The sequence below is a fragment of the Ranitomeya variabilis genome, chromosome 2 (assembly GCF_051348905.1).
Source record: "Ranitomeya variabilis isolate aRanVar5 chromosome 2, aRanVar5.hap1, whole genome shotgun sequence".
Classification (NCBI taxonomy): domain Eukaryota; kingdom Metazoa; phylum Chordata; class Amphibia; order Anura; family Dendrobatidae; genus Ranitomeya; species Ranitomeya variabilis.
This window is the reverse complement of record NC_135233.1, coordinates 247,482,517-247,506,517: the sequence shown is the minus strand read 5'-3', so window position 1 is coordinate 247,506,517 and position 24,001 is coordinate 247,482,517. Positions and strand designations below refer to the sequence as shown.

General features: G+C 50.9%; 3 protein-coding genes across 7 annotated transcripts in view; 2 read left to right on the top strand and 1 right to left on the bottom strand.

Moving 5' to 3' along the window:
- Positions 1-1,399, top strand: part of SPOUT1 (SPOUT domain containing methyltransferase 1) — a 51,104-nt gene extending 49,705 nt beyond the window's left edge. For all 4 annotated transcript variants that reach the window (XM_077284479.1, XM_077284477.1, XM_077284478.1 and 1 more), the window contains exons 9-12: positions 28-117; positions 190-292; positions 530-677; positions 1,246-1,399. In XM_077284479.1, the coding sequence (XP_077140594.1) occupies positions 28-117; positions 190-292; positions 530-677; positions 1,246-1,320 (416 nt within the window). In that variant the 3' untranslated portion in view covers positions 1,321-1,399. The remainder of the gene's footprint in view (positions 1-27; positions 118-189; positions 293-529; positions 678-1,245) is intronic.
- On the bottom strand, positions 1,190-5,299 carry ENDOG (endonuclease G). Its single transcript, XM_077284486.1, has 4 exons — positions 5,182-5,299; positions 3,550-4,067; positions 1,850-1,959; positions 1,190-1,779 (listed from the first exon to the last, which is right to left on the bottom strand). The coding sequence occupies exons 2-4, from the start codon at positions 4,027-4,029 to the stop codon at positions 1,497-1,499; spliced, it is 873 nt and encodes a 290-aa protein (XP_077140601.1). The 5' UTR covers positions 4,030-4,067; positions 5,182-5,299; the 3' UTR covers positions 1,190-1,496.
- Positions 5,300-5,714: 415 nt separating this feature from the next.
- SNAPC4 (small nuclear RNA activating complex polypeptide 4) overlaps positions 5,715-24,001 on the top strand; it is a 64,333-nt gene continuing 46,046 nt past the window's right edge. Inside the window, exons 1-7 of one of the 2 annotated variants that reach the window (XM_077284474.1) lie at positions 5,715-5,789; positions 19,307-19,498; positions 20,696-20,730; positions 20,857-20,988; positions 21,078-21,203; positions 22,128-22,206; positions 23,048-23,129. In XM_077284474.1, coding sequence (XP_077140589.1) covers positions 5,741-5,789; positions 19,307-19,498; positions 20,696-20,730; positions 20,857-20,988; positions 21,078-21,203; positions 22,128-22,206; positions 23,048-23,129 — 695 coding nt within the window. In that variant the 5' untranslated portion in view covers positions 5,715-5,740. Of the gene's footprint in view, positions 5,790-5,867; positions 5,883-19,306; positions 19,499-20,695; positions 20,731-20,856; positions 20,989-21,077; positions 21,204-22,127; positions 22,207-23,047; positions 23,130-24,001 lie in introns of those variants that run through there. The other variant, XM_077284475.1, reaches the window with a different exon arrangement.

Here is a 24,001-nt window from a genome sequence, read left to right as displayed (position 1 = left end):
ATCTTTTTTTTTTTTTAAATCAAAAAGTTAAAAAAGGAATTGTGGTGTCGCCGCATCATCCGAGGCTAGAAGATGGCATATACTGGGGGTACAGAGTGAGGCTGGCATCATGCCTCAGTGAGTATGAGGCTTCATATCTAATCTCATGTCTGTCGTGTCCTGTCACATTCACACTGCTCTGTATCTTAGGTGCGGTCTTCACAGAATGCCCCTTTAAGGACAGCTATGACCTTACGATCGGAACCTCAGAACGAGGGACCAGTGTGGAGGAGGTGACGCTGCCAGGTTTTCGGTAATCGTTAGAGCCTTTATAATTTTTGGGTACACACATTAGGATGTGGTAAATGACATCGGGTGCCTCCGTCCTACAGAGATTTATTAGTACTGCCACTTATGCTTCATGCAGGACACTGCGATTCTATTGTTGATTCTTCCCGCTCGGTGTTTCTTCAGTTTTAAGCACTTTTGTGATGAGTATTTCCTTCTGCTACTTCACATCAGTGACATTTATCTTCTGATATGTTGTCAGACATGCTTTGATTGTATTTGGTGGACTTCAAGGACTGGAAGCCAGCGTGGACAGTGACCAGAACCTGGACATAGACGAACCGGGCATCTTGTTCAACCATTACCTAAACACGTGTCCAGGCCAGGGCAGTCGCACAATCAGGACAGAGGTTGGTAGATCCACGTCTGCACACAAAGTGCGTCATGAACTCGCACTATAGCTCATAAGTGTAGAGGGCCCTTTTCTTATTTCTGCAATAGATACTGTGCTGCAGCAGTTCTGGCCATTCACTTTCATAGGTCTGAGCTGCAGTACCGGACACGGCCTACGGTCACTGAGTGGCGCTGTTGGTTTTAAAAATCAGAAGAGGCTGCATTGCACATTATGTTTCATAATTGGATGGTGGTTAGACCGTCTCCTACCAATTGCACTATTTACAGGGAGCGAACCCCTCTTTAGGCTGGGGTTACACTCCAGGGGTCGCTTGACCAAAGATCATAGGGCAAGTAAATGGGGGGGGCCCTTTGACCAGCAAACAAGTCCCAAAAAGTCCAGATGATCTGACTTTTGGCAATGTGCTTGTCGCACTGCTCCCCCACTCACTTGCTGATATATCGCTGTATGTTGCTGATATCTGTCCTGTAGCCCCAGTGGCAGAAAGCATTCACAATTGATGGAATCAAAGTATTTCTTGGAAGTTTATTTTAACACTATTTCTTTCTTGTTCCTCTGTCTAGGAAGCCATATTGATCTCACTCACCGCATTAAAACCCAGACTAGAACATGCCGGTCATGATTCCGAGGAGAGCTGAGGAATGGCGGGCAGCCTGAGTGCTGCGGACATTGTATATAATGAACCAAGCAAGTGATCAATAAATGTATTAGATTCTGCTGGATGTCTCCTAATTCTATTCACCTGTCCATAGACCTCCCTGTAGAAAGTAGACAAGACTGGTCCGCGCTGCCTTCACTACCCCCATGTCCCACGTCATTTGCCTCCAGCCGTGATGGCCCTCAAGTTACTCGAGCCCTTCAGAATGTTAGGAACAAACAGCAGCCCCGAGGCGCGCTCAATGCTCTCTATTGGGACCAAGAAGTGCTCCAAGGGGGTCTTTACGTCTACGGGGCAGTTGGGCATCACATAGGGCCGCAGCTCTATCTCTCCATTGTGCTTCTCTAGGACGACCACCTTGAAAAAGTGCGTAGGGACAGCGATGTTGTTGGCACCGATGACTTGGTATTTCACGTACATTTTCCCGTCCGCTTCCATTCTGTAAAGAGAGAGGAATGAGCGCTAGGTTCCCCCGGGATCCATCAGCGTCTCGTCGTCACATGACTCACTTTGGTAAGAACAGGGGTCCGGTGCACACGTACACATTCTTGTTCCTCCTGGACAGGCCCCGGCAGTATTTCTCCAGGTTGTTCCAGGCATACTGATTAAGATTTGGGTTCTGGGGAAGGAAAAAAAAAAAAATAGCACAAGTCAATACCCACAACAATAACTACAGCAGTGGACTACAACACCCAGCACGTTAGAAGTTTTGCAATAGTTGGAGATCTTCCACTTTGATGATTTCATAGTGCTATATACACCTACATGACTGAAGCCTGGTCATTTATACTTTTATATTTTTCCAAAATTTCATCAAAGGATCTGCTGGGAGCTCATTGGAAAATCTATAGACAGCACAGGTGCTACAGTAAGCCAAATTACTATATGGGCAGCGCATGTGGGGATAAAATAGGTTTTTCCAAAACTTGGTAACTGCGTTCACAGATTTCCTAATGTCGAACCGTCCCTTGTAAAAGTGTTGACACGTTTACTGCTAAAGGAGCTGAACTGCAATACCCAAGAACGGCCACTAGACTGTATGGCGCTGTGCTGGCTCCACATACTCTCACATGCAGAGGGAGCAGCTACATGCTTATCATTGGGGGCTGCCAGGGGTCTGACCCCCACCGATCTGATATTGGGGATAATTTATCAATATCTATGTCCTGTAACCCCTTTCTGACATTGGATGCACTGCTACAATGTTGTGTTTTCATATGTGATGCCTGCTCAGAAGCTGAGACTGCATCATTCCCGACAGATGCTGGCTGTGCTACACACGCGGCACTAGCAAACAGTACTGAGTAGTGATGAGCGAACGTGCCCGGGTAAGGTGATATGTAGGGATTGCCTGTTTACTAGGCCATTCCCGCATGTGTAGCGGCTGACTAACAGCTGCAGAGACTCATTCATTTGAGCACGCCAAAATACTCTGCACTCGAGCATGCTCAGATAACACCTTATCTGAGCACATTCACTCATCGAGCAGTAAAGGTGGACGCTATAAAAATTGTGGGTTTTTTTAATTGCAGTTTAACTGCTTGTGGGGGAAACTCCTCATAATATGCTGTAGATGGGAAAGAAAAAAAAAAAAGAACCTGGCTGTTGGAAGAAGGGGAGAAAGAAAATGAAAAATAGCCAGCCAGGCAATGTGGGGCTAAATAAATCCACCATACCTACCCACACCAACATTGGAACATGATGGGTACTGCGACCAATATGAAGAGAACATGACAACCCCACGCCTCGTTCATATTGCTGTGATGTGAAAAGTCTGTTATGGCTGCAAGATCTGGACCCTTCAGTTAGAGCGTACCTCCACTATGGTGGTCCTAAAGCAACTGAGCTAAAAAATGCTCGATTATAGCGTTGTGCTGATAATCCGCAGCACCGACCACTGAAGTCTGCGCTGCACTAACCCAGGCCGTGTCCTGTTCAGCAGCATCTTCAGTGCGGGACTCATACGATCTGACAGCGATTGTTCCAGCACTGAAGCCGGGAGCAAGGAGCGACAATCAGGACGCCTCCTAGGTGAGTGCAGCACAGACTAGGGCTGTCAGTGCTGAGGATTTACAGAAGACGAACAGGGTGGAGGAACGCTTTAAGTGACCTGAAATTAGGGTTCGGTTCACTCTGCAGGGTGACTGTATCGGGATGCTAAAATGCACCTGCAGCTGTTGAGAAACTACAATTCCCAGCATGCCCGTACCTGAGGGTAGACGTTGCTCAGTATGAAGGTCTCGTCCATTGCCTTTTGGCTCCACCTGTGATTTGCCGCAGCAGCCAAGTGCCCCCGGTCATAGCCACTGCCACGGTAGTCATAGTTGGTAGCCCGGTGATAGGGGTGCACAGACTCGTCTTCTGTGAATTCTGAGTCTTGACGGTTGGCGCTGCCCTGTAACCCTTCACCATTCAGCTGCTCCAAAACCCAGGCTGGGCCCCGAAGTCTGGGGTCATAGCTCAGGACATGGGACTGGCGAGTTTTGAGCTGACTCAACCCGGGTAAACCAAAACGGGCGATGCTGGAGGAAGGAGGCCGGGAGATATCGGAGGCTGCCTCAACTATTAGAGGCTGGGGGATCTTAGGAGCAGCGTCATCCTTTACTTTCCAGCTGGTCAGACCTGCACCAAGTGCGACTCCGACGGCCAGGGAGGCCCCTGAGAGCAGCACACTGCGGGGTAGTCTCATCTTCAACGCCTGCACCCTGGGTCCATTCTGGGGGCTTCCTGTAAGAGAAAAATCGGTGACCCTCCATCACAATCCTCTACTGCTTGGACAGACGTCATGCCAACGTACTGGGATGTACAGCACTGCAAAGGCTTTACACAGATGTGACGAGAACGCTGCAGAGTAATGGAAACATAGGAACAAGGGTGCAGAAAACTAGCTGGAGCTCTGGACTAATGGACCAAAATGTGAAATATTTGGCTATGACAGAAGGCAGGATGCATTTGTTTCCACACCTGCCTAAAACTTTTGCACAATACTGTATATAGGTAGAGCTAGTTACTAAGTGGTTCCAGGATGGTCACATTGTGCACGCTGTACAATATAGGGTAGGGGATAATCTGCTGATCCCTGGAGGTGCGACCACTAGGACCCCAGAGATCCCGAGAAGACGATATATGTTCGCACAATCTCTGCTCTATTCATTGTCTATGTGACTGGGGAAAATAAGAGAACAGCGCTTCGCTATCTCTGACAGTCCCATAGACAATGAATGGAGCGGCAGGCAAGCATGCTTCATGTAAGGCAGTGGGGCTGCAGACCCTCAGTGATCAGCACGTTACCTACACAGAAAGGATAACTGGTGTTTTTGTATTTGAATGATGCTTTTTTTAATAATTGTAATTTTTATTGAATGATTTTCATATTCAACAAAGAACAGACTTGGAAAAAGGAATAAAGGTTCACAGATTACAATGAAAACAAATCAGCTTCATGGTATAGATGTAACATGGTATTGTTAGTTAGGGGGTGAAGGGTGGAAGGAGATATGTGGCCTAGTGGATAAGGTCCCGTCCGGCGTAGAAAACACCTCATGTAATATCCTATTACAGGTAACAGACTGTGATCCCTAAGGCCACAGCTCAGGGCAGAGCAGGGCTAGTGAAAGCCCTTCTGGCAATGGAGGAGCCAGCGCTTTCTTCCAACACAGCCCATTGAGTTTGTAGTACTACAAGTCCCACAATGCCCTGTCCTGCCACAATGTGACTCCAATGCCCTTGATCTGTCAGCAAGTGTTATAATCGGAAGCAATGTATCATCCGCAGAGACATGAGGACGTGTAATAATGCAGGAGGACAGTGCACGGCACAGGCACGGGCAGACATTACTCACAGACGCCCGGAGCAGGGGCCAGCACAGGAAGAGGGGTCCTCGGTGTGCGCACCACACTGCCACCCTGTGGTCACGTTCAGCATTACAGGTATGCAGTACAGTGTGCACAATGGCGCCATCGTGTGGCAGAGCAGCAGCATTTGCGAGCAATAGTTTGCACCAGGCTGAGATCACAGGAAACGCGCAAGAGATGAGAAGGACCAGACTTCATCATACAGGTTCTGCTGGTATAGTTTGGGTGTAAACACTAACGAACGCCACTAGGGGCACGACTGGACAAGGTTGGGGCCATGGCTTAGCGCAATACATGGCCCTCTTTCCTGCTTGGAGGAGGTATGCTACTACTCCTGCCATGCTTAGGCGGCAGAACCCCGGTGTAGAGTGGCAGGGTGAAGTCTAGCCTGATCCAGCAAGACCGGGAGCATAAGATAGCCTACTAAACAGAACTGCGCATGAGCAAGCATCCCCACTAGCGCCTGCGCAGTGTGAGACCGGTCTGAAAGGGAAGGCTGTCAGTCAAACCCAGAGAAGGAGGAAGCGGGACTGACGCCTCCGCAATATGGTCGGGCAGTGTGGCGTGGAGACCGGCGCCTGCGCAGTAAGGTCAGGTAGTGCGAGATTTGTAGACGTTGAGGGGTGTATTGTGTAGCGGCCGCTGCTGGTGGACACTGTGGTGTAAGGGGGTCAGGGAGCAGCTGGGGGTCAGTATCGTGAGGTTGGGGTTCACCCTTATTGTACATGACAAGTTGGGCGCACCCTGTGTGGACCATCTTTACAGGGGCACAAGGTGGTATTGGGGTACACCGCGCACAGATCAGCGTCTGTCAGTATTGGGGTACACCGCACACAGATCAGTGTCTGGCAGTATTGGGGTGCACCGCACACAGATCAGTGTCTGGCAGTATTGAGGTACACCGCACACAGATCAGCGTCTGGCAGTATTGGGGTGCACCGCACACAGATCAGCGTCTTGCAGTATTGGGGTGCACCACACACAGATTAGCGTCTTGCAGTATTGGGGTGCACCGCACACAGATCAGCGTCTGGCAGTATTGGGGTACACCGCACACAGATCAGCGTCTTGCAGTATTGGGGTACACCGCACACAGATCAGCGTCTTGCAGTATTGGGGTGCACTGCACACAGATCAGTGTCTGGCAGTATTGGGGTGCACCGCACACAGATCAGTGTCTGGCAGTATTGAGGTACACCGCACACAGATCAGCGTCTGGCAGTATTGGGGTGCACCGCACACAGATCAGCGTCTGGCAGTATTGGGGTACACCGCACACAGATCAGCGTCTGTCAGTATTGGGGTGCACCGCACACAGATCAGCGTCTGGCAGTATTGGGGTACACCGCACACAGATCAGCGTCTGGCAGTATTGGGGTGCACCGCACACAGATCAGCGTCTGGCAGTATTGGGGTGCACCGCACACAGATCAGCGTCTGGCAGTATTGGGGTACACCGCACACAGATCAGCGTCTGTCAGTATTGGGGTACACCGCACACAGATCAGTGTCTGGCAGTATTGGGGTGCACCGCACACAGATCAGCGTCTGGCAGTATTGGGGTACACCGCACACAGATCAGCGTCTGTCAGTATTGGGGTACACCGCACACAGATCAGTGTCTGGCAGTATTGGGGTACACCGCACACAGATCAGCGTCTGGCAGTATTGGGGTACACCGCACACAGATCAGCGTCTTGCAGTATTGGGGTACACCGCACACAGATCAGCGTCTGGCAGTATTGGGGTGCACCGCACACAGATCAGTGTCTCGCAGTATTGGGGTACACCGCACACAGATCAGCGTCTTGCAGTATTGGGGTACACCGCACACAGATCAGTGTCTTGCAGTATTGGGGTGCACCGCACACAGATCAGTGTCTGGCAGTATTGGGGTACACCGCACACAGATCAGCGTCTTGCAGTATTGGGGTACACCGCACACAGATCAGCGTCTTGCAGTATTGGGGTGCACCGCACACAGATCAGTGTCTGGCAGTATTGGGGTACACCGCACACAGATCAGCGTCTTGCAGTATTGGGGTACACCGCACACAGATCAGTGTCTGGCAGTATTGGGGTACACCGCACACAGATCAGTGTCTGGCAGTATTGGGGTGCACCGCACACAGATCAGTGTCTGGCAGTATTGGGGTACGCCGCACACAGATCAGCGTCTTGCAGTATTGGGGTACACCGCACACAGATCAGCGTCTGGCAGTATTGGGGTGCACCGCACACAGATCAGTGTCTGGCAGTATTGAGGTACACCGCACACAGATCAGCGTCTTGCAGTATTGGGGTGCACCGCACACAGATCAGCGTCTTGCAGTATTGGGGTACACCGCACACAGATCAGTGTCTGGCAGTATTGGGGTACACCGCACACAGATCAGCGTCTTGCAGTATTGGGGTACACCGCACACAGATCAGTGTCTGGCAGTATTGGGGTACACCGCACACACATCAGCGTCTTGCAGTATTGGGGTACACCGCACACAGATCAGCGCCTGGTAGTATTGGGGTACACCGCACACAGATCAGCGTCTTGCAGTATTGGGGTACACCGCACACAGATCAGTGTCTGGCAGTATTGGGGTGCACCGCACACAGATCAGTGTCTGGCAGGATTGGGGTACACCGCACACAGATCAGCGTCTGGCAGTATTGGGGTGCACCGCACACAGATCAGTGTCTGGCAGTATTGGGGTACACCGCACACAGATCAGCGTCTTGCAGTATTGGGGTGCACCGCACACAGATCAGTGTCTGGCAGTATTGGGGTACACCACACACAGATCAGCGTCTTGCAGTATTGGGGTACACCGCACACAGATCAGTGTCTGGCAGTATTGGGGTGCACCGCACACAGATCAGCGTCTTGCAGTATTGGGGTACACCGCACACAGATCAGTGTCTGGCAGTATTGGGGTGCACCGCACACAGATCAGTGTCTGGCAGTATTGGGGTACGCCGCACACAGATCAGCGTATTGCAGTATTGGGGTACACCGCACACAGATCAGCGTCTGGCAGTATTGGGGTGCACCGCACACAGATCAGTGTCTGGCAGTATTGGGGTACACCGCACACAGATCAGCGTCTTGCAGTATTGGGGTGCACCGCACACAGATCAGCGTCTTGCAGTATTGGGGTACACCGCACACAGATCAGTGTCTGGCAGTATTGGGGTGCACCGCACACAGATCAGTGTCTGGCAGTATTGGGGTACACCGCACACAGATCAGCGTCTTGCAGTATTGGGGTACACCGCACACAGATCAGTGTCTGGCAGGATTGGGGTACACCGCACACAGATCAGTGTCTGGCAGGATTGGGGTACACCGCACACAGATCAGTGTCTGGCAGTATTGGGGTGCACCGCACACAGATCAGTGTCTGGCAGTATTGGGGTACGCCGCACACAGATCAGCGTCTTGCAGTATTGGGGTACACCGCACACAGATCAGCGTCTTGCAGTATTGGGGTGCACTGCACACAGATCAGTGTCTGGCAGTATTGGGGTACACCACACACAGATCAGCGTCTTGCAGTATTGGGGTACACCGCACACAGATCAGTGTCTGGCAGTATTGGGGTGCACCGCACACAGATCAGCGTCTTGCAGTATTGGGGTACACCGCACACAGATCAGTGTCTGGCAGTATTGGGGTACACCGCACACAGATCAGCGTCTGGCAGTATTGGGGTACACCGCACACAGATCAGTGCCTGGCAGTATTGGAGTACATTGCACACAGATCAGTGTCTGGCAGTATTGGGGTGCACCGCACACAGATCAGCGTCTTGCAGTATTGGGGTACACCGCACACAGATCAGTGTCTGGCAGTATTGGGGTGCACCGCACACAGATCAGTGTCTGGCAGTATTGGGGTACGCCGCACACAGATCAGCGTCTTGCAGTATTGGGGTACACCGCACACAGATCAGCGTCTGGCAGTATTGGGGTGCACCGCACACAGATCAGTGTCTGGCAGTATTGGGGTACACCGCACACAGATCAGCGTCTTGCAGTATTGGGGTGCACCGCACACAGATCAGCGTCTTGCAGTATTGGGGTACACCGCACACAGATCAGTGTCTGGCAGTATTGGGGTGCACCGCACACAGATCAGTGTCTGGCAGTATTGGGGTACACCGCACACAGATCAGCGTCTTGCAGTATTGGGGTACACCGCACACAGATCAGTGTCTGGCAGGATTGGGGTACACCGCACACAGATCAGTGTCTGGCAGTATTGGGGTGCACCGCACACAGATCAGTGTCTGGCAGTATTGGGGTACGCCGCACACAGATCAGCGTCTTGCAGTATTGGGGTACACCGCACACAGATCAGCGTCTGGCAGTATTGGGGTGCACTGCACACAGATCAGTGTCTGGCAGTATTGGGGTACACCGCACACAGATCAGCATCTTGCAGTATTGGGGTACACCGCACACAGATCAGCGTCTTGCAGTATTGGGGTGCACCGCACACAGATCAGCGTCTGGCAGGATTGGGGTACACCGCACACAGATCAGCGTCTGGCAGTATTGGGGTGCACCGCACACAGATCAGCGTCTGGCAGTATTGGGGTACACCGCACACAGATCAGCGTCTTGCAGTATTGGGGTGCACCGCACACAGATCAGTGTCTGGCAGTATTGGGGTACACCGCACACAGATCAGCGTCTTGCAGTATTGGGGTGTGCTGTGTATGAGCCATACATTTGGGTACACTGTGTTTTGGGGTGCGCTGTTATTAGCCTATAGGGGGTGCTTTTTGATGGTGAGCGCTTGGACACAACAAGGGGTTTATAGACATGTTGTTCATTACAAGTTTTGCACCGTTCTACTATTCCTCGTGTTTCACTTCCTCGTCATCTCCAGGGTCTCTGCTGTCAGCGAGAAGAAACATTCTTGTTACCATCCATAAGAACTGTACAAAGCTGGTACTTGTCACAGCTGAGGGTTTGCTACAGTTTGCACCTTACCAACAAGAAACCGGCGTTTACTGACTCCTGGAGAATGGGGGCGTTTAATAGAGCAATGCAGCACGCGCTCGACATCTGTCTATGGGACTGCTGGGAATGGGGGATCTCTGCCCACCTGCTCCATTCATTGTGTATGGGACTGCTGGGAATGAGGGATCTCTGCCCACCCGCTCCATTTATTGTGTATGGGACTGCTGGGAATGGGGGATCTCTGGCCACCTCCGTTCCATTCATTGTGTATGGGAATGGGGGATCTCTGCCCACCTACATTCCATTCATTGTATATGGGACTGCTGGGAATGGGGGATCTCTGCCCACCTCCGCTCCATTCATTATGTATGGGAATGGGGGATCTCTGCCCACCTCCGCTCCATTCATTATGTATGGGAATGGGGGATCTCTGCCCACCTCCGCTCTATTCATTGTATATGGGAATGGGGGATATCTGCCCACCTCCGCTCCATTCATTGTGTATGGGATTGCTGGGAATCGGGGATCTCTGCCCACCTCCGCTCCATTCATTGTGTATGGGACTGTTGGAATGGGGATCTCTGCCCACCTCCGCTCCATTCATTGTGTATGGGACTGTTGGGAATGGGGGATCTCTGCTCACCTCCGCTCCATTCATTGTGTATGGGAATGGGGGATCTCTGCCCACCTCCGCTCCATTCATTGTGTATGGGACTGCTGGGAATGGGTGATCTCTGCCCACCTCCGCTCCATTCATTGTGTATGGGACTGTTGGGAATGGGGGATCTCTGCTCACCTACGCTCCATTCATTGTGTATGGGAATGGGGGATCTCTGCCCACCTCCGCTCCATTCATTGTGTATGGGACTGCTGGGAATGGGGATCTCTGCCCACCTCCGCTCCATTTATTGTGTATGGGACTGCTGGGAATGGGGGATCTCTGCCCACCTCCGTTCCATTCATTGTGTATGGGAATGGGGGATATCTGCTCACCTCCGCTCCATTCATTGTGTATGGGAATGGGGGATCTCTGCCCACCTCCGCTCCATTCATTGTGTATGGGACTGCTGGGAATGGGGGATCTCTGCCCACCTCCGCTCCATTCATTGTATATGGGACTGCTGGAATGGGGGATCTCTGCCCACCTGCTCCATTCATTGTGTATGGGACTGCTGGGAATGGGGGATCTCTGCCCACCTCCGTTCCATTCATTGTGTATGGGACTGCTGGAATGGGGGATCTCTGCTCACCTCCGCTCCATTCATTGTGTATGGGAATGGGGGATCTCTGCCCACCTCCGCTCCATTCATTGTGTATGGGAATGGGGGATCTCTGCCCACCTCCGCTCCATTCATTGTGTATGGGACTGCTGGGAATGGGGATCTCTGCCTACCTCCGCTCCATTCATTGTGTATGGGACTGCTGGGAATGGGGGATCTCTGCCCACCTCCGTTCCATTCATTGTGTATGGGACTGCTGGGAATGGGGGATATCTGCTCACCTCCGCTCCATTCATTGTGTATGGGAATGGGGGATCTCTGCCCACCTCCGCTCCATTCATTGTGTATGGGAATGGGGGATCTCTGCCCACCTCCGCTCCATTCATTGTGTATGGGACTGCTGGAATGGGGATCTCTGCCCACCTCCGCTCCATTCATTGTGTATGGGACTGCTGGAATGGGGATCTCTGCCCACCTCCGCTCCATTCATTGTGTATGGGACTGCTGGGAATGGGGGATCTCTGCCCACCTCCGCTCCATTCATTGTATATGGGACTGCTGGAATGGGGGATCTCTGCCCACCTGCTCCATTCATTGTGTATGGGACTGCTGGGAATGGGGGATCTCTGCCCACCTCCGTTCCATTCATTGTGTATGGGACTGCTGGAATGGGGGATCTCTGCTCACCTCCGCTCCATTCATTGTGTATGGGAATGGGGGATCTCTGCCCACCTCCGCTCCATTCATTGTGTATGGGAATGGGGGATCTCTGCCCACCTCCGCTCCATTCATTGTGTATGGGACTGCTGGGAATGGGGATCTCTGCCTACCTCCGCTCCATTCATTGTGTATGGGACTGCTGGGAATGGGGGATCTCTGCCCACCTCCATTCCATTCATTGTGTATGGGACTGCTGGGAATGGGGGATATCTGCTCATCTCCGCTCCATTCATTGTGTATGGGAATGGGGGATCTCTGCCCACCTCCGCTCCATTCATTGTGTATGGGAATGGGGGATCTCTGCCCACCTCCGCTCCATTCATTGTGTATGGGACTGCTGGAATGGGGATCTCTGCCCACCTCCGCTCCATTCATTGTGTATGGGACTGCTGGAATGGGGATCTCTGCCCACCTCCGCTCCATTCATTGTGTATGGAATAGCTGGGAATGGGGATCTCTGCCCACCTCCGCTCCATTCATTGTGTATGGGACTGCTGGGAATGGGTGATCTCTGCCCACCTCCGCTCCATTCATTGTGTATGGGACTGTTGGGAATGGGGGATCTCTGCTCACCTCAGCTCCATTCATTGTGTATGGGAATGGGGGATCTCTGCCCACCTCCGCTCCATTCATTGTGTATGGGACTGCTGGGAATGGGGATCTCTGCCCACCTCCGCTCCATTCATTGTATGGGAATGGGGGATATCTGCTCACCTCAGCTCCATTCATTGTGTATGGGAATGGGGGATCTCTGCCCACCTCCGCTCCATTCATTGCGTATGGAACAGCTGGGAATGGGGATCTCTGCCCACCTCCGCTCCATTCATTGTGTATGGGACTGCTGGGAATGGGTGATCTCTGCCCACCTCCGCTCCATTCATTGTGTATGGGACTGTTGGGAACGGGGGATCTCTGCTCACCTCCGCTCCATTCATTGTGTATGGGAATGGGGGATCTCTGCTCACCTCCGCTCCATTCATTGTGTATGGGAATGGGGGATCTCTGCTCACCTCCGCTCCATTCATTGTGTATGGGACTGCTGGGAATGGGGGATCTCTGCCCACCTCCGCTCCATTCATTGTGTATGGGACTGCTGGGAATGGGGGATCTCTGCCCACCTCCGTTCCATTCATTGTGTATGGGACTGCTGGGAATGGGGGATATCTGCTCACCTCCGCTCCATTCATTGTGTATGGAAATGGGGGATCTCTGCCCACCTCCGCTCCATTCATTGTGTATGGAACTGCTGGGAATGGGGGATCTCTGCTCACCTCCGCTCCACTCATTGTGTATGGGACTGCTGGGAATGGGGGATCTCTGCTCACCTCCGCTCCATTCATTGTGTATGGGAATGGGGGATCTCTGCTCACCTCCGCTCCACTCATTGTGTATGGGACTGCTGGGAATGGGGGATCTCTGCCCACCTCCGCTCCATTCATTGTGTATGGGACTGCTGGAATGGGGATCTCTGCCCACCTCCGCTCTATTCATTGTGTATGGGACTGCTGGGAATGGGGGATCTCTGCTCACCTCTGCTCCATTCATTGTGTATGGGAATGGGGGATCTCTGCCCACCTCCGCTCCATTCATTGTGTATGGAACAGCTGGGAATGGGGATCTCTGCCCACCTCCGCTCCATTCATTGTGTATGGGACTGCTGGGAATGGGTGATCTCTGCCCACCTCCGCTCCATTCATTGTGTATGGGACTGTTGGGAATGGGGGATCTCTGCTCACCTCCGCTCCATTCATTGTGTATGGGAATGGGGGATCTCTGCCCACCTCCGCTCCATTCATTGTGTATGGGACTGTTGGGAATGGGGGATCTCTGCTCACCTCCGCTCCATTCATTGTGTATGGGAATGGGGGATCTCTGCTCACCTCCGCTCCATTCATTGTGTATGGGAATGGGGGATCTCTGCTCACCTCCGCTCCACTCATTGTGTATGGGACTGCTGGGAATGGGGGATCTCTGCCCACCTCCGCTCCATTCAGTGTGTATGGGACTGCTGGAATGGGGATCTCTGCCCACCTCCGCTCTATTCATTGTGTATGGGACTGCTGGGAATGGGGGATCTCTGCCCACCTCCGCACCATTCATTGTGTATGGGAATGGGGGATCTCTGCCCACCTCCGCTCCATTCATTGTGTATGGGACTGCTGGAATGGGGATCTCTGCCCACCTCCGCTCCATTCATTGTGTATGGGACTGCTGGAATGGGGATCTCTGCCCACCTCCGCTCCATTCATTGTGTATGGAATAGCTGGGAATGGGGATCTCTGCCCACCTCCGCTCCATTCATTGTGTATGGGACTGCTGGGAATGGGTGATCTCTGCCCACCTCCGCTCCATTCATTGTGTATGGGACTGTTGGGAATGGGGGATCTCTGCTCACCTCAGCTCCATTCATTGTGTATGGGAATGGGGGATCTCTGCCCACCTCCGCTCCATTCATTGTGTATGGGACTGCTGGGAATGGGGATCTCTGCCCACCTCCGCTCCATTCATTGTATGGGAATGGGGGATATCTGCTCACCTCAGCTCCATTCATTGTGTATGGGAATGGGGGATCTCTGCCCACCTCCGCTCCATTCATTGCGTATGGAACAGCTGGGAATGGGGATCTCTGCCCACCTCCGCTCCATTCATTGTGTATGGGACTGCTGGGAATGGGTGATCTCTGCCCACCTCCGCTCCATTCATTGTGTATGGGACTGTTGGGAACGGGGGATCTCTGCTCACCTCCGCTCCATTCATTGTGTATGGGAATGGGGGATCTCTGCTCACCTCCGCTCCATTCATTGTGTATGGGAATGGGGGATCTCTGCTCACCTCCGCTCCATTCATTGTGTATGGGACTGCTGGGAATGGGGGATCTCTGCCCACCTCCGCTCCATTCATTGTGTATGGGACTGCTGGGAATGGGGGATCTCTGCCCACCTCCGTTCCATTCATTGTGTATGGGACTGCTGGGAATGGGGGATATCTGCTCACCTCCGCTCCATTCATTGTGTATGGAAATGGGGGATCTCTGCCCACCTCCGCTCCATTCATTGTGTATGGAACTGCTGGGAATGGGGGATCTCTGCTCACCTCCGCTCCACTCATTGTGTATGGGACTGCTGGGAATGGGGGATCTCTGCTCACCTCCGCTCCATTCATTGTGTATGGGAATGGGGGATCTCTGCTCACCTCCGCTCCACTCATTGTGTATGGGACTGCTGGGAATGGGGGATCTCTGCCCACCTCCGCTCCATTCATTGTGTATGGGACTGCTGGAATGGGGATCTCTGCCCACCTCCGCTCTATTCATTGTGTATGGGACTGCTGGGAATGGGGGATCTCTGCTCACCTCTGCTCCATTCATTGTGTATGGGAATGGGGGATCTCTGCCCACCTCCGCTCCATTCATTGTGTATGGAACAGCTGGGAATGGGGATCTCTGCCCACCTCCGCTCCATTCATTGTGTATGGGACTGCTGGGAATGGGTGATCTCTGCCCACCTCCGCTCCATTCATTGTGTATGGGACTGTTGGGAATGGGGGATCTCTGCTCACCTCCGCTCCATTCATTGTGTATGGGAATGGGGGATCTCTGCCCACCTCCGCTCCATTCATTGTGTATGGGACTGTTGGGAATGGGGGATCTCTGCTCACCTCCGCTCCATTCATTGTGTATGGGAATGGGGGATCTCTGCTCACCTCCGCTCCATTCATTGTGTATGGGAATGGGGGATCTCTGCTCACCTCCGCTCCACTCATTGTGTATGGGACTGCTGGGAATGGGGGATCTCTGCCCACCTCCGCTCCATTCAGTGTGTATGGGACTGCTGGAATGGGGATCTCTGCCCACCTCCGCTCTATTCATTGTGTATGGGACTGCTGGGAATGGGGGATCTCTGCCCACCTCCGCACCATTCATTGTGTATGGGACTGCTGGGAATGGGTGATCTCTGCCCACCTCCGCTCCATTCATTGTGTATGGGACTGTTGGGAACGGGGGATCTCTGCTCACCTCCGCTCCATTCATTGTGTATGGGAATGGGGGATCTCTGCTCACCTCCGCTCCATTCATTGTGTATGGGAATGGGGGATCTCTGCTCACCTCCGCTCCATTCATTGTGTATGGGACTGCTGGGAATGGGGGATCTCTGCCCACCTCCGCTCCATTCATTGTGTATGGGACTGCTGGGAATGGGGGATCTCTGCCCACCTCCGTTCCATTCATTGTGTATGGGACTGCTGGGAATGGGGGATATCTGCTCACCTCCGCTCCATTCATTGTGTATGGAAATGGGGGATCTCTGCCCACCTCCGCTCCATTCATTGTGTATGGAACTGCTGGGAATGGGGGATCTCTGCTCACCTCCGCTCCACTCATTGTGTATGGGACTGCTGGGAATGGGGGATCTCTGCTCACCTCCGCTCCATTCATTGTGTATGGGAATGGGGGATCTCTGCTCACCTCCGCTCCACTCATTGTGTATGGGACTGCTGGGAATGGGGGATCTCTGCCCACCTCCGCTCCATTCATTGTGTATGGGACTGCTGGAATGGGGATCTCTGCCCACCTCCGCTCTATTCATTGTGTATGGGACTGCTGGGAATGGGGGATCTCTGCTCACCTCTGCTCCATTCATTGTGTATGGGAATGGGGGATCTCTGCCCACCTCCGCTCCATTCATTGTGTATGGAACAGCTGGGAATGGGGATCTCTGCCCACCTCCGCTCCATTCATTGTGTATGGGACTGCTGGGAATGGGTGATCTCTGCCCACCTCCGCTCCATTCATTGTGTATGGGACTGTTGGGAATGGGGGATCTCTGCTCACCTCCGCTCCATTCATTGTGTATGGGAATGGGGGATCTCTGCCCACCTCCGCTCCATTCATTGTGTATGGGACTGTTGGGAATGGGGGATCTCTGCTCACCTCCGCTCCATTCATTGTGTATGGGAATGGGGGATCTCTGCTCACCTCCGCTCCATTCATTGTGTATGGGAATGGGGGATCTCTGCTCACCTCCGCTCCACTCATTGTGTATGGGACTGCTGGGAATGGGGGATCTCTGCCCACCTCCGCTCCATTCAGTGTGTATGGGACTGCTGGAATGGGGATCTCTGCCCACCTCCGCTCTATTCATTGTGTATGGGACTGCTGGGAATGGGGGATCTCTGCCCACCTCCGCACCATTCATTGTGTATGGGAATGGGGGATCTCTGCCCACCTCCGCTCCATTCATTGTGTATGGGACTGCTGGAATGGGGATCTCTGCCCACCTCCGCTCCATTCATTGTGTATGGGACTGCTGGGAATGGGGGATATCTGCTCACCTCCGCTCCATTCATTGTGTATGGAAATGGGGGATCTCTGCCCACCTCCGCTCCATTCATTGTGTATGGAACTGCTGGGAATGGGGGATCTCTGCTCACCTCCGCTCCACTCATTGTGTATGGGACTGCTGGGAATGGGGGATCTCTGCTCACCTCCGCTCCATTCATTGTGTATGGGAATGGGGGATCTCTGCTCACCTCCGCTCCACTCATTGTGTATGGGACTGCTGGGAATGGGGGATCTCTGCCCACCTCCGCTCCATTCATTGTGTATGGGACTGCTGGAATGGGGATCTCTGCCCACCTCCGCTCTATTCATTGTGTATGGGACTGCTGGGAATGGGGGATCTCTGCTCACCTCTGCTCCATTCATTGTGTATGGGAATGGGGGATCTCTGCCCACCTCCGCTCCATTCATTGTGTATGGAACAGCTGGGAATGGGGATCTCTGCCCACCTCCGCTCCATTCATTGTGTATGGGACTGCTGGGAATGGGTGATCTCTGCCCACCTCCGCTCCATTCATTGTGTATGGGACTGTTGGGAATGGGGGATCTCTGCTCACCTCCGCTCCATTCATTGTGTATGGGAATGGGGGATCTCTGCCCACCTCCGCTCCATTCATTGTGTATGGGACTGTTGGGAATGGGGGATCTCTGCTCACCTCCGCTCCATTCATTGTGTATGGGAATGGGGGATCTCTGCTCACCTCCGCTCCATTCATTGTGTATGGGAATGGGCGATCTCTGCCCACCTCCGCTCCATTCATTGTGTATGGGACTGCTGGGAATGGGGGATCTCTGCTCACCTCCGCTCCACTCATTGTGTATGGGACTGCTGGGAATGGGGGATCTCTGCCCACCTCCGCTCCATTCAGTGTGTATGGGACTGCTGGGAATGGGGGATCTCTGCTCACCTCCGCTCCATTCAGTGTGTATGGGACTGCTGGGAATGGGGGATCTCTGCCCACCTCCGCACCATTCTAGACTGAATCCTGTTTTCAGGATCGCTGAGTCCGGTGATCAGACCCCCAGCAATCGTTCCTATAGATAAGGAATAACCCTTTATATCCGTTTGTGATATATATACATATGATCGGCTCTTTAATGAAACTTTATCACTTGCCAAAACGTTTTCCTTGTTTGGGTGTGTATACTGAGTCGCCCACTGACCTCTATATCACGCTCTATGAAAGCACACGAGTGCTGATCTCCAAGACTGAACATGGGTCACATCCATTATATTAAAGGGGTCCTCTGGTGAAAACAACTCATCGTATCCACAGGGTGGGAGATAACTTATGAATTGGTGGGCGTCCGGCTGCCGGACCTGCAGCGATCTGTGATCGTGCAAACACCCATGCTCCATTCTCTCCCTAGCGGGCTTGTGTGCTGCTCTTTGCTTTTTATGGCAGATACATAGAGAAGTTTAGTCTGCTTACCCCTTCTCATGTACAGCACCATGGAATCAATGGTTCTGTATTATTATTATTATTATTATTATACATTTTTATAGCGCCATTTATTCCAATATATAACAATAATAAGTGGAGCGGCGTCCAGCGGAGAGCCAGTCACATGACTGCGCCCCATATATGCCGAGTATATGAGGACTATTAGGACTGGGTCACACAGTGCTGGGGCTTGTGACTTCCCTATATATATTTATATGTCTCCTGTGCAGACTCCTCATCAGCTGCTTCTTGGAGCTTCCCTGCTGCAGAGTGAGACAGCCCGGGCAGTGCATTGTGGGTAATTCATGCTAATGAGTGCAGATGGCAGGCCGCCCCTCCTCCGGCCGCACATTGCCAAGAGCTCTCGTTTGTTTCCTGCAATTTGCATACGATTACCCAGCATGCAGCTCTGCTTCCCTTTCAGTGTGTCAGGAGAGGAGCTGTGCAGGAAGCCTGCAGCTCGCTGAGCTCAGCACCATGGCCGGGGCCGGAGACTTGGATGCTGCCAGAGACCAGATCCAGAGGGAGATCGAAGCCCTGGAGAGAAGTTTGGGTCCGGACGTTTCATCCATCGATGTGATCGTGTCCGGCAGCAGCAGCGACGACTCCGACGACGGTAGGCGGCTCGTGTACTTTTTAGTCTCCCTTATGTGTGTACATTGTATATAAAACTAAACACCGAAACTAAAAGAAACTTTATACCAGTTCCTAAATTTTGCCAAATTCCTCTGTTCATCGCCGTATTTGTATAGGAATATAATCGTCTAATCATTTATTGCGGATTTAAGTTTTATTATTATTTTTATTTTTTACTCATTTTTATTTTATGTACTAATCACAAAAGACGTTTTATTTCACATTCATGACTTTTTTGAGAAATAATAGCTTTATCTGTTATATAATTATTCTTCGAACTTAAAGGGGCACGCCGGCCATTAACAGGCGTCAGCTCTCCATGGCTTTTTCTGCCTCGGCCGTACAGTTGTGTATATTACTAGACCACCTCCCACTGGGGACGTGCTGGGGGCAGAAATGGGGGGCACGAAAGGTATGAATAGGCAATCAATGTTTTGTTCTACGGGTCAGTACGGTTATGGAGATACCAAATTTCGATGAGGTTTTTGATCTCTTTTTTGTTATGCTAATTTAAAAGTAAAAATTTATAAAAAAATAATAATTATCTTCAGCCACCATATTCTGAGAGCTATAACTGTTTTTTGTTTTTTTTTTGGTCAATAACAATTTATCATTGCTGTTATTTGCAGTGCGAGCTGTAGTTTTTATAATTATAAATTTTGGGGTCCGTACAATTTTTTTGATATTTTTCTTATATACCTTTTTTTGGATGCAAAATGATTAAAAAGAGCGATTCTATCATTTTGATATTTTGACATTCGCTGTATGGTCTAAATTATTTTCTTATTTTATCAGATCAGACAATTACGCATGCGGCGAATACCAAATTTATTTGTTCTTTTTTTTTTTTTTTTTCTCTTCAATATTTGTATTTTGAAAAAAGTGGGGTGATTATTTTTTTTAACCTATATTTGGGGGAGGGTCTATATTACATTTTATTTCATTTATTTTTTTTTAGCAGTCCCCTTAGGGAACCTGAACCTGCGATCTCTTGATCTCCCATATAATGCACTGGTTTTGCCGTCTGTTGTATAATCGCCAGTCTCCTGTATAGGTGGGCTCCGTAATGGGCTAACATGGCAGACATAGGGGCCTTCATTAGTGGGCAATCCTGTGTCAGGGCATCAATGATGGTGCGTTATAAAGTGATCCATCCTTTTTTTTTCTTTTTTTATAGACTATTCTGACACTTTGGATGATGACTTTGAAGCAGTAAGTTTCCATTTTGGACCTGATCTATCCGATCAGCAAGTAAAACCTCACTTGCACGTTACATTTTTTTTGCTATACTTGTTAATGATGATTTAGGCGTTTTTGGAATCTTTTCTGTAATTTTAGGATGAGTTGGTCCTGGAAGATGGCGGTCACAGAGCGGAGATGTGTCTGCAGATGAACCTGGTGTATCAGGCAGTGTTACAGGAGAAGCTCCAGGAGGTGGAACTTCTCATCTCCCAGAATAAAGTGCAGCAGGTACAGGGGATGGGGGGACACTTGTATCCCACTTCCCTGTAGTTTTGCGGGTTGGGGATGGTCACTTTCACCAGTCTCATCTTTTTTAGGAAGAATTGCTCTGGGAACTTGCAGGTCGGAAAACTACGCAGGCCGGAAGCACAAAACCTTACCCTTCGAATCTGTCCATTGGCCATTTCTACAAGCCGTACTTTAAAGATAAAGTCACCGGAGTGGTAAGGGATTTTGCATTTTTAAAAATAATTTCCAGCCATTTTGGGACACATCGAACTTTTTGATCGCTTTGTATTGTTTTTCATGGGGGAAGCAGGGCGAATAAAGAACAACAATTCTGGCCGTTCAGTTTATTATTTTTTTTATTTACAACACTTAAATTATTGTTAAATAATTTTATAGTTTGCTTAATCTGACCTTTTTTTTATCTTTTAATTTTTTATTATTTTTTTAGCTTTTTATTATTCAAAAACATTTTTCTATATATAAATATTCACGTCCTCATGTAGTCGACCAAACAAAGCATGGCACAACTTGGACAACTCCTCATACCCCACGCTTGGCCCCGATAAAATAAAATGCCTGTACTCGCCTCCCTTGTTAGCACCGTTCCCGCGGTGTCGACACTAGTGGTCCCGGGTCTCCCGTGGGTTGTGACACATGACCCTAGTGCCCAATCAGAGCTGGCGTCACTGTCTCCGTCTTCGGACAAATCGAACATGAAGAGGAAGTCAGAGATCAGCTGCAGCCCGGACTTCCTCTTCATGTTCAATTCGACAGAAAGAGGACAGTGATGCCACCTCTGATTGGGCGCCGGGGTCACATGTCACAACACCGCTTCACAGCCCCGAGGAGAGCAAGTGCCGACACCGCGGGAATGGCGCCAGCACAGGAGGGGAGTATAGGCTTTACTATATTATCAGGGCCAAACATTTAGAATAAGAAGGATTTTCCTAGTAGTGGACATCCCCGTTAAGGAACACAAGAGCCAGTTCTGTGTCATGCTTGCCCTCTTCAGGTTCACTGTTTGTCCCTTCCCCAGAGGGCCCCTTTAAACAGATCTTGAGTTCCCATCACTGTGAAACTAAAGGTCTGAATCTAGAGAATATGGTAAAAATATTGAGATTTTCCTTATTTTTTTTCAGGGGCCTCCAGCTAATATGGAGATGATAGAGCGATCTTCTCATATTGTGAAAACCTTTAAAGAATTAACCAGTAGAAAATGTAAGTTGTCAGTATCCAGTATATGAAAATATACAAACCTGGGTGAGTCTGCTTCCAGTTTTCCTCCATCCTAGAGGCCACAGGCTATGGTCCTCATGGATAACATGGTCGGCCATTAATTTCTGTGGTTTCCACGTAATGCTCTGTTGCTTCTTGGCCTTTTGGCTAACATCAGTTGTAGTATCTGTTCTTATCAGCAGGTTTGGCTTGGCCTGCAGATTGTGGCGGCAAATGTACTAATGCACACTGAGTGGAACATTTGGGGTGTACATAGGGTGGCTCCTATTGTCATTCCATCAGATGACCCCTAGATGGAATTGGACTAGCTTGATAGGCTGGGGTGCAGAAGTGTTCTGGGGTGCGTGAGGACTACCCATGCACCCCAGTGTTTGTGGTCCAGAGGTTCTGCCTGCACCTGTGACCCTTTCGCTTGGACTAGACTGACTCTCCATTCCACTGCTGGGAGCAAGATGGACTTTCCACAAACTTTGACGACCCCTGTCTCCCACCTTCTGTACAAGAGAGACAGAAGGTGGGAGATGAAGGGATCATATTACGAGTATATATTTATAGAAAGATATAGATGTATAATATATAATTATGAGTGTGTTAGATAGATATATATATATATCACACACATCATATTCTGATGTATACTATGTGGCCCGTCTATTCTTCATTGCGCTTGGTTGCCAAATGTCTCAACATTTCTTTATTTTCTGCAGTGTGGCGCCTTGTGTCCTGTTCTTTCCGAAAGTATCGCACCAACTGAAAGAGTAATGCCAGAAAGATTTCTGTGTTTAATGCAGGACCCTAATCTAATATTTTGCCCACCGTATAGGGAGGAGTGCAGATCCTGGCGAGTTAAGAAAAGCAGTTTTGAGTGACAGTCTACAAAAGATCCTTCAGCCCAAATTGTCCAAGTAAGTTCCTTCAGATCTACCTATCCAGTGTGGGAACTTCAGACCCACGTTGCCTGTCCAAGTAAAGGCCCCGTCTCACTTAGCGATTTACCAACGATCACGACCAGCGATATGACCTGGCCGTGATCGTTGGTAAGTCGCTGTGTGGTCGCTGGGGAGCTGTCACACAGACCGCTCTCCCCAGCGACCAACGATCAGGGGAACGAGTTCGGCATCGTTGAAACTGTCTTCAACGATGCCGAAGTCCCCCTGCAGCACCCGGGTAACCAGGGTAAACATCGGGTTACTAAGCGCAGGGCCGCGCTTAGTAACCCGATGTTTACCCTGGTTACCAAAAAAAACAAACACTACATACTCGCCTTTCGGTGTCCAGGTCCCTTGCCGTCTGCTTCCTGCTCTGACTGACTGAGCCGCCGTACACTGAGAGCAGAGCGCAGCGGTGACGTCACTGCTGTGCTCTCACTTCTCACTGTACGGCCGGCAGTCAGTGAGAGCAGGAAGCAGACGGCAAGGGACCTGACGGACATCAGAAGGCGAGTATGTACTGTTTGTTTTTTTTTACATTTACGCTGGTAACCAGGGTAAACATCGGGTTACTAAGCGCGGCCCTGCGCTTAGTAACCCGATGTTTACCCTGGTTACCAGTGAAGACATCGCTGGATCGGTGTCACACACACCGATTCAGCAATGTCAGCGGGGCCTCAACGACCAAAAAAAGGTCCAGGCCATTCCGACACGACCAGCGATCTCGCAGCAGGGGCCTGATCGCTGGTACGTGTCACACATAGCGAGATCGCTATGGAGGTCGCTGTTGCGTCACAAAACTTGTGACTCAGCAGCGATCTCGCTAGCGATCTCGCTATGTGAGACGG